General features: G+C 37.9%; 1 protein-coding gene across 1 annotated transcript in view; it reads right to left on the reverse strand.

Moving 5' to 3' along the window:
* Nucleotides 1–10863, reverse strand: part of DNAH10 (dynein axonemal heavy chain 10) — a 59168-nt gene extending 48305 nt beyond the window's left edge. The window contains exons 1-13 of the mRNA XM_085321063.1: nucleotides 10632–10863; nucleotides 10169–10276; nucleotides 8869–9014; nucleotides 7984–8089; nucleotides 6856–6971; nucleotides 6148–6376; nucleotides 5293–5450; nucleotides 4371–4601; nucleotides 3521–3711; nucleotides 2841–3039; nucleotides 1911–2105; nucleotides 1082–1252; nucleotides 184–360 (exon numbers count right to left, since the gene is read on the reverse strand). Of these exons, the coding sequence (XP_085177189.1) occupies nucleotides 184–360; nucleotides 1082–1252; nucleotides 1911–2105; nucleotides 2841–3039; nucleotides 3521–3711; nucleotides 4371–4601; nucleotides 5293–5450; nucleotides 6148–6376; nucleotides 6856–6971; nucleotides 7984–8089; nucleotides 8869–9014; nucleotides 10169–10276; nucleotides 10632–10863 (2259 nt within the window). The remainder of the gene's footprint in view (nucleotides 1–183; nucleotides 361–1081; nucleotides 1253–1910; nucleotides 2106–2840; nucleotides 3040–3520; nucleotides 3712–4370; nucleotides 4602–5292; nucleotides 5451–6147; nucleotides 6377–6855; nucleotides 6972–7983; nucleotides 8090–8868; nucleotides 9015–10168; nucleotides 10277–10631) is intronic.
* Nucleotides 10864–10895: the final 32 nt, after the last annotated feature.

Consider the following 10895-nt stretch of genomic DNA (forward strand, 5'->3'; position numbering starts at 1 on the left):
TTGCTGATTCTGTCACTGCCTATCCATGGAAGGTCTCAATCAGCCTCCCATTCATAACATGTAACACTATGTCCAAAGACATTCTTGGAACTTCAGCTCACATTAGAGCACTTTCACAGACTCAGAATAAAGGTATGAGGAGAGTATTGCTTCTTTCATTACACAGCAACAGAACCAACGTACTTCCTTTCCACGTTCACTAGCAAGCAACTCCTCTACTTCTTGAAATCGAATAATAGTGCGTTTGATCCGATAGAAAAGGGATCGGGACCAGTATATTGCTCCAGCCACTGGAGGATGATTCTTGCACAGAGGAGGATTTTTGAGGTTCTGAATAAAGATCTCCTTTACATTTCCAACCTAAAAGAGAATAATATATTGCAAAGAATCACTTCACTTGCATCTCCATGATCAGTATCTAACCAGGTATAAAGCAAATCTCTGAAGCTAACTCCAGCAGCAGGATAAAAACAATTAAGTTATTTTTTCATGCATCTTTTGTTTGTGTTAATTGCATTATACTGACTATTTTCCTTTCTGTGTTTTCGGGAATTGCTGTTGTGCATGTTTTCTGTGAGAAGACATTTTACTGGTAAACTCAATGTTCTTTGAAATACCAAGAAAAATGCTGAAATATCAAAAGCTTTCCAATATACAGACAAGTCAGAAATTATTTCTGCCTTCACTGTTGATCTCTGAGACCTTTTGATAGTACCGTGAACTTGTCCACCACAAGAAAAGTCTAGGGTGTGAAAGATGGACTTTTCTCAGGAAGGAGTACTCTCACCTACAAGTTAAAGCCACAAGCTTCGCTACATTCAAACATGCACAAATACCATGCAAACACTCTTCAGCTCCACACATATACAGAGATATATATACATGCATTTCAACAAATTAACCATGTCAGTCCTCATATAAGCTGAAAAAATGTAAGAACAATTGCTACACTTATCTTTAAAAACTTGTGAGTCCTTCAGATGGTGAATGACACTACACACAAGTTCAGATGGATACACAGATTTATTTTCACTAGGTAAAGAGTTTTGTGTACTTCTTAAGAAATCCTTAAATGAAATACCTCTTTACAATACTGGTCCAAAATATCATTGAACTTCATCATCATCTGCTTATTAATGGCTTCACGAGAGCGGATGTGTTTAAAGTTTAATAGCATGTCAAATGCAGCTTCTGCTGACCGAAGAGTCTTAAAAGATTCGTCAACAAAGTTTTTGGCCTCTTCTTCAATAACCTAAACAAACACAAAGGAAGAAGGACAAGAAATCCTATCACTTAGAGGATTAACTTGCAAAACGAAGAAGGGAAGACAAAATGAAATTATCTTTTTAAAATAGTGGTCGAGCATATTTTTACTAGTCTTTGTATTATAAATTATTAACAAATTGATAATACAATCTGATAACTGACTATTAACATACTTTCCATTAAGTCACAGCAAATGAGTGTTAAATCCAGCATCTACAGGGCAGGAACATAAGTCACAAAAAGCATCATAACAATTTGTGCTTTGTGGGTATGCTAGCCGACAGGTGAAGGACTGAATGAATCCAGAAAAGAAAGCTTTACTTCTTTGAAGGCCATGATTGAGATATGTCAGCACATGAGTACAGAGAGGTCATACATAACCTCTGTACACATTGTAGCAATTCTGTCAATGAACAAATAATGTGTTTCACCAGTTCACAAAATAAAGTAGAACTATAAGCAAAAACAACTTGAAAACAAAATACTTGCTTAAAAAATTGCTCAACCTCTTCACATTTTCATTTATTCATTTATTCTTCCATTTTGCAAAAATATTTCTTTAAATGAAAATGCTGACACTCTAAAAGGAATTTCTATATAGGAAATAATACAAGAACAAGAAAATCACAATATGTGACACTTACTGAAACTTCTCCTTTAAATTCTTCCATAACAAATTTCCACTGATATGCACATTTGATGCTAAAAGGGTCAAAAGTCAGTTGCTCCATAGGACTAGTTAGCCCATCTACTCTTCTCAATACATCATCAATACGTTTTGGATCACCTGTGACAGCTTTGAGTTCAGGACCAAATATATTATAAAACTCTTCAATGACCTGTTCATTTAGAAGAACAAACCAGAAAGCTTTATTTTTTTTTCTGTCATATAACTGTTATCTTTCTGTGATTATTTCTTTTAAAAAATAAGAATAGCCTAAAGAGCAATAAATTCTTGCTGTGATTTACATTTTTATATACTCCTATTAAAGATTCCAAGTAGCTAGTTGAAAAAACTGTACCGTCCATCACTGCAGTTGTTACACAGATAATACCAAGTTATTAAGTCTTTTCATTCCACTAGAGTTTTTACATACACAGTCTATAGCATCTGATGGACGATTAATGGACTATTAATACTTCTAGTCACCTTGCCTTAAACAGATCTAAATATAACATCTATCCACTTGCATAAGTTATCCTGCAATTGATATGTCAATTCATACATAGTCATATATAATACTACACTTACTATTTTATCTAAAATGACATCATTAAACTAGCAAACTACAAAAATGGCAAATCCATGAAACATTTGGTGCACGTTCGTATATTGGTAACAACAGCATACACAGTAATTCATTCCCTCAACAAGTATCCTAAGAAGATGCAAGCACTTACTTCATCTGAAGCATTAATTCAGCTCTGTTGAAATCAAAGGCACTGTTCAGGTCTTAAAGTTAAACACAGACGGAAAAAAAACCCTTAAATGCTGTTAACATATATAATGCAGAAGAATCTCCTCTACAAAAGAAGAAACTGATTACACAGTCCTTCTCTTTATTACTGTTTACCTGCAAAGTATCATAGAGATCTTGACAGACTGAAGCCATATAATCTGTTTTTTCAAATAAACGTTTTCGGTCAAATTCCCAACGTTGCTCTCTTCCTGATGCTTCAATTTGGGCACGAACAGTAAAATAAGATTTCTTCCATTCTTCAAGAGTGCTTTTAGCTTCTGCTACTTTGTTTTTTGCAGCAGTTCTATCCTCTCTATTAACAAAATCAAAATAGTTAAGAGATCGTAGATGGAAACAGTACTGCTAGAAAACTTCTCAATTGAATTTTATATACCCTGGTTTAACAGCTTCTAAATAAAGAAGATCTAGGCAAAACTTAAAATGTAATTGTGAGGTCTTCATTTTCAGCAGGACTAATTTTGAGAGGAGCTATTATTTCAGGATTGATTTTGATTACATTTATGCCACTCCTGTACCACTACAATTCTATTGGATGCATTGGTACTATTTATTTATGCCCTTTTGAGACAAAAGAGGACAAGCATCCGTTTTTTCAGGGCTGATGCAGTAATGTATGCAAGTTATAAAATAAAATGACATTTAAGTTTTTCTAACACAATTTCAGATAGTAAAAAACACTGAAAACTATTTGCTGAAACTGGTACCTACCATACTTTCCTTAAAACAAAGTTTTTAATAAGTATGGCCTAGCTAAAGAAGAGCCCAGGACTTACTTAAACAGTGAACGTAAATCCACAACTTTGCACACTCTTGTTGAAATTTCCCATGCAATTCGTTCCATGAGCGGTACCATCCTCTCATCCTTGTTGTAGTGTCGTGAGATAATCCATACCATTCTCAGGGCATTCATTAGAGAAGGAATTGTATCCAACACAACATTAAACCCGGTGCCATGTGTCAAATTCTATTAAGCATATTATAAACATTGTAAATAACCTGTCATGAAAATACACAAATACTTATTCTATAAACCAGTATTTACTCTATAAATACCTGGGTGTTAAGAAAATCTATGGCATCAGTAAATACATAACCAGTCAAGTAAACACTCTGGTGAATCTAAATTACATAGATGGTTATGGGTGCACAGATCTGCATCTATTGCTCTGAATACTTATTAGGTGCTTTCTTATTTATTTTCTGTTTTCTGTGTAAGATGCCTCAAGCTTGGTTTTGGCACAGCTCTCCAAGTGGATGTCTGAATGATCTTCAACAGCTCTTAAGAAAAGACATCAGCTATAACTAGTGATAGAAGCTAGCTCAAACATAGAGCAGAGGAATTCTTGTTTTCATTAATTCAGCTATCCTATCTAATGCTCTCAAGGTTGTGATTTAATAAACCAGGTTGTTCACAACTCTGTGTTTACTTCTATTTTCAAGTATTAGAACAACTGCATCTCAAACAAAATAAGCACATCTTATTTTGATTAAATATAAAAATCTAGAGTATACTTTTATTGCTAGTAAAAATAAAAAATAAACAAGCTGTGATTGTATCAACAGAGAAACCAAACTGAGATAACTACTGCTAAAAATTCCAAAAATTTTTTTAGGGATACATACTTTCAAATGGCGCTCAAGAGTTGAAAGAAACCTAACATTATCTAGAGCTTCCACGTGATGTTTTCGGAGATCAGTTAAGACATTCTGTAAACTTCCAATATGCTCAGATTCAGCTTCCTGTAGCACTGCCAAGATTTTTTTCACTTCTGGAAGCTTTATCTGTTCAGAAAGAGCACTTAGAGTAGCATTTCTTTCACGCCAGAGATCAATTTCTGCAAGCGGACCATTACCCTACAAGTAGTGAAAAGTAAAATAAAAATTGTAAATTATCTTTATGATTTATTTTTTCTTTTCAACATGCTGTACACTGAGAAAAAACAGATTTGAATCAATCATGAAAAAATAACACACAGAAAAAGATCCCTGAAATCAAAAGGGTTTTACTCAGGCTGAGGAACTGCTCATAGGGAGTATATTCCAGAATTGGAGCTGAAGACTCTAAGCTTGCAAATTCTTACAAACTTTGTAGAAATAAAATGTCTCATCACTTTAAGGAGATTACTCATATGTATAACTGTTTGCAGAATCAGTGTCTTACAGTTGCAATTTTTCTGGTTTGCAAGAGATAACTTGCCAAGGGAAAATATACTGCTATATTTTAACAAAATTGCACTGCAGTTTTTAGTATTTCATGGCTATCTCACAGGTTTTAGAAGTAAGAGTGCAGGTAACAAGTGCCTCAGCTTTTCCTAGTTTCCAGTCCAAATAGGATTTGAACTGAATTGCTTTATATTCTATTTCCCAGACTCACTCAGTTCCCCACTACCCTTGTTCTCCTTCACATTAATTAGCAAATGGGCTTTTCAACCATCAGACATGAAGATATATTAAAAACGAGCACAAGACATTGCCAAAGATTCCTGCGGAGAATGAAGAAACATCACTGGGAGTAAAACAATGTTACTGTTATGTGCAGCGTTACCTGTGGGACCTTTTTCAGTTGTTCCCCTAGAGCTGTAGATATTAATTCTTGCCAGGTCATTGCATAACTTTCCAGAGTTTCAACCACTTCTGGAACTGTGGCAAGAACAGTCACTTCTCCATCTAGATTTATATCTGGTATTTCCAGTTTAATCTCTCCTATTGGAAGAAAACGTACCTAAAATTAACTATCTTGTTCCACCAGCATCGTTAAAATAAAATACCAGAAAGAGCTTACACCTTTTATCTTGAGGACAGATAACATACTGGCTTCTCTGCCATTTAAGAATATAGCAAAACATGTCCAGTTGCTTCAAAGTTAACACAGCACAAACAAGACATATTTGGAAGTAACTGAAAAGCCCTCAGTTTTCAAGCCTTAACTGACTCTCAAACTAATCAAGAATCAGGGTTAGGACTTCACTGAAGATGATTATCAGCCTGCCTACTGCAGTCCACTACACTTTCCTCAACGGTTATAACACTAGCCGCTGTTAGAGAATAGATACTAGAGAACATGTGAAAATCTGCTTTGGTCTACCATTTCCTATAGCTTGCTATGGCCTAAGTCCCATGGACACTGGCAAGCAATGAAGCTTGCTCATCCTCTCTCCTTTCTTACTCCAGGCTGTCTGCAAGAATACTCATCACTGATTTGGTCTGTTTCCCCATACTGTTGCTACGTTTAAGGCAGTAAAAATGTTACTGTTACAGCAACAAAAAATGTTAATCAGATTTGGAGCTTCCCCAGAAACTGTATGTATTTGCCATTCTAAACAAAGACATTCCTAGGTGAAGTTCTTTCTACTGTCATGTACTTTAAACAGCAGAGTGCTGGCAGAGGCAAAATACTTGCCTTCGATTTGTTGCATTGTCCGTTGAATATGGCTTAAGAATTTTTGCATGTTCATTAGGAACTCATTCCTCATAATCTTAATACTACAGTATTCCACAGGCTGTTCTTTCCTTTTTGCAACCTCAGTCTCAGTTAAATTCCTTTTTTCAGAATCTGTTTCTTCACTATCTAGATGAAAGAAAGCTTCCTCAGTCTGCTGTAGATTATAGGAAAGAACAGGCAAAAACACCTACAATTCAAACAGGTAACATACATTAGAGGATTCACACTGAAAAAAAAAAAAAAGAAAAATCCAGTCACCTTACTAGCAATTCACTTAAGGTTCTTCTAAACTTAATTTAAGTGTATCTCTCTTCATATCACCTCTTTAGTATCATTCTCTCTGCCTCAAGCTCTACAGGGGAATAGCTCCAATTCGCTTTCACAAAAGTCCGTCAGTACAAAAGCTAAGTTATCTGTTGTCATATTTTTAAACATCTCTCAGGCAGGGCAAGGCAATTCAATTAATAATATCTGTCTCCCCATCTTCACAAAAATTTAGGAATCAAAATTATAAACTGAATATTAACACAAATTCCATTCTGGTAAATGACGCTCACTCGGTAAATATTTCTTATGAACAATCCATGTGCTTAGAAGAATACTAAATAGGTAAATCACTCACAGAAACACTGAAGACTTCATACATAAAAACCATTACACATTTACCTGTGAGAAGACATTCTTTAACATCAAAAGGGTGTTATCAGTCAGTACACCAAACTCTATCATTTTAGGAAGAATCTCATTAGCTTCAGTCAGGTCATTAGGTTCAGTAATCGTTTCTAAACAATATATAAAGAATTAGCATATATCTGATTATTTGATAAAGAAAACAATCATTAAAATAACACCATAAAAGTTTTTCTTCCGTAACAAAGAAATAGTAGTTAGAACTTAAAAAAATAAACTGCATTCATAATAAACTAGGTTTGATGAAGGTCACTTCAAAAACAAAAGTGCTATTTTTAATAGTGTAGATGCCTTTTCAAAAAGGGTAAAAAGATATTTAAGTGTCATCTAAGTTTTATAGATCAGCCTTGTAGTCCAGCAATAGCTTCCTGTTCAAACAAAACAGAGGCCTTGTTTCAAACTCATTCTACAGAGACCAGGAAAATCTTGCACAGAACTGCCAAAAATGACCAAAGGCATTACCATCATGTTCTTTTTTTGTTATATTTCCCACTTCTATAAAAACTAAAAATAATTGATACTTACAAAACAGTTTGTAGCCTAAAATCACGCATGTTGCTCTTTAGTGAGCATCACAAATGTTGATGCTGGACCCAGTCTCTGGCACTAAATTAGAGTTAACATTGACAACTGATAGTTCCTAGAAATAGGTAACCATTGACATTGCTTTTATGACAAAGTACGAACTATGAGAATAAAATCTTTATGTTGCATGCTGCTATTGTGTATCCGAATTTGAGTCAGATCAGGAAGACTGATCCTTTAGTTGCGCTGATCATCATCTTACGGTCTAACTTTCAGATACACCTCTTCATCCACAACATACTTTATACAGCTGTAGAAACTAAACCTTTCTAATTCCTCTGAGAGCAGCATCAAAGTTTCATCCTTCTTGGTAAAACATGCAAGATAAGTAATTTTCCATAAATTTGAAATAAAAAACATTCCTAGTTTCCTGATTTTACTCTGAGAGTATTCCTGCCTAGGTAATTAACCTCAACATACACTATCTTAAATTCCAGTCAGTACCATTTTTTCTCAGTCTGAAGTGCTTTTTAATGCAAATACTTAAGTGCAGAGCCAGTAGTTATTCAGGGCAAATACCTCTGGTGTCTCTCAGAAAGTATACAATATCACATGACATAAATTCTTCAGGAATTTCATCAAGAGCCACATAGAAATATACATTATCAACCTTCTGTTTTGTTAACTGGAACAGAAAATGAAAGAGAATACGACAATCACTATTTGCCATCGCATTTCTTAACAGCAAGAACATGTTTGTCTACCATGAGACAGCTCTAAAAATATTGTGTTTATACTGATGTTCGAACAAACCACAAACAAATTAAATGTTAAAAATCACAAAGGTAATGGTAAAAATCATTAGCTTTGTAAGGGCTGTTAACTTACAGGCTAATGAGACTAATAGCATTAGTGCTGGAAATCTTAAATAAGAAAAAGGAACACTTAAATGCCCCCAATTATGTCCTCCTGAGAATGCACAGGTACCTACTGCCCTTTCACCTGCATCTCAGTCATAAATCTAGTTCTGTTATAAAGCCCAAACTCCATCCTGACCATTTAATTGGGTAAAAGAACAGCAGTACAAAAGCCTTTGCTATTCCTTACATGCTCTTTCCATGGTATTTTTATCTAGCAATTATTCTAAATGCAACTTTCCTGTTACAAGCAACTCTGGCAATACCTAATACGGTATCTGAGTAACTCAGTATCACTGAAAACATAGCATTTTGCCAAGCAGATTTCCTTTGCAATGTCATGTCAGCCTATGTCAAAGGCTGTGGCAGACACCACAGATCACTGATTCCAGAAGTTCTTATTCTTGTAAAATGTTCTGTTCTGTTCCCAGTACTTGCTCTGCATCGTACTTCTTTAACTTTCGCATCAGTTTTACTGAAACATTCACAACCAAAACCCAGCATTTTCACATTCCTAAAAGGACGGAGTTAAATACAACACTCTTACCTCAGGTATTTGTTCCATACTTTCAGTTACAAATCTTTGCTCCAGATCACTTGATTCAGACCCAATAGACAGAGCTGATATGTGACCTTGTGCACTTATATTGTCTGAAGATTCCAGAAAAGTTGTCTTGCTTTTCTGAGTCATCCCTAAGAAAAAGCACAAAAAATCAATTAAAAAACAAGTATTCTGCTTACTTAAGACAGATCCTTCCAATTATCTTCTCAAAATAAATGACTAGGTATTTTTGTCCATCTTCAACACCATCTTTGACAAACCAGTCATCCTGTGTCAGCAGTAATCGCACATTTTTCCCTACATCACTGTTGAAGGATTTGATTCAAACATGCAAGTGACCTTGCTGCATTTCACAGCTAATGGGGCTTTATTTATAACCTTCTTACCAGCTTTTTCTAACACAAATGATTTTTTTACAATAAAATAAGCAGGTTAACACATTTCAATATGAAAGCATTTTGCAAAAGAAACCTTGCAAACAATTAAGGGTTCTGTCACCCTGAATTGTGTTGGGGAAAATGTCTGTAGATATGGTGTGCCCAGCAAGTCATAGTGAAGGCACTGTAACATAGAAAAAAATGCAGGAATTCCAAGACTAATCAAAGAGCACTACCCTACACCATTTTTTGAAAACTGCAGTACATCTTCTTCCCCTTTCAGCACAGGCTTTTAGATGCTTAAAAGGAGTGGAAAAGGCCCAGTTACATCTGCAACTGAAAAGGCCATGCCTCCTTGCATGCTGATGTTATTACCAATAATTCAGCCTTACTCTTTTGAGCATGAACCGGCAGCGCTGTAGTTGCATCCATTCAGAGGTGAAGGAGGGATGTAGGACTGTTTCATTCCTCTAGTACACTTACACAGGCCAGACATCATCATTTAACTTCAGTGGTTCTATCTTTTTTGCACAGTATGAACCAAATTCTTTCACGAGTAGATGCCAGGTCCTAATCCCTTGCTTCTACAAATAACTCTTTCAGAAGGTTGTGAGTTGCATGGGTATCAGCAGCAGAGAAGGGAATCGGGCCTTTGAGCCACAGAGAACCATTACCCTCTTCTGACAGCCCATCCCTTTATTTTTCCACTCTTCTAAGACTATTTCAAGGCCTGCCTGGATGCAACGCTGTCTAATATGCTCTAGCTGACCCTGTTGAGCAGGGATGTTGGACTAGATGATCTCCAGAGGTCCCTTCCAACCTTACTGATTCTATGTCAGTGAGTCAGGCCGGGCCCCCACAGTGGCAAGGCCTGCAACGAGCATGGTTTGGCCACCCAAACCACCTACTTCCTTCCAAGGTCGCAGGGGAGGCCGTTTCAGTCAACTCTTCAGGAAAGAAGTCATCGAAGCCTTCCTCCTCCTGCTCATCTTCCAACTCACACTGGTTGCCTGCGTCTGCACGTACACACACACACAAAACAGGAGGAAAGCATGACACAGCCACCCCACAGCAGGGAGCCCAGCCAGGGGGCACAAAGGCAGAGCAGACAGGTGTGGGAGGAAAGGAGTTGGGGGGAGGTAGGCACAGCCCAAGGGCAGGTGGAGGCAGAGAACAGGGCCAGGACTTGGAGATGGGGGGAAAGGGGACCCCGGGGTGGGGGTGGAGGAGGAGAGGAAAGGAGCTGGGGGGAGGGGGGCAACGGAGGGAAGGACAGTGGGGGAAATAGCAGGGGGCAAAATGGCGGGGGGGTGGCAAGGGGGCACAAAATGGCGGGGGGGGCTCGGCAGGGCGGCGCCGCAGGGGCCTCACCCGCCGCCTCCTCGCCGTCGGGCGGGCGCCGCTCGGCCCGCAGGAGCAGCAGCGCGGTGGCCGCATCGCCCTCGCCGGCGTCGTCGCCGCGGTTGAGGAAGCGCAGCACGGCGCGCGCCTCCTCGCCGTCGCCGCGGCTCAGCAGCTCCTCGAAAGGCGCCGGGTCAGTCAGCCCCAGGGCGCCGAGCACCCGGTCCCGCAGCCACTGCACCCGCACGTCGTCCAGGCTCATGGCGGCAGCGCGACCGACGCCGCCCGGTGGCT

The sequence above is a fragment of the Rhea americana genome, unplaced genomic scaffold, assembly GCF_003343005.1.
Source record: "Rhea americana isolate MKP2758 unplaced genomic scaffold, rheAme1 scaffold_68, whole genome shotgun sequence".
NCBI lineage: Eukaryota > Metazoa > Chordata > Aves > Rheiformes > Rheidae > Rhea > Rhea americana.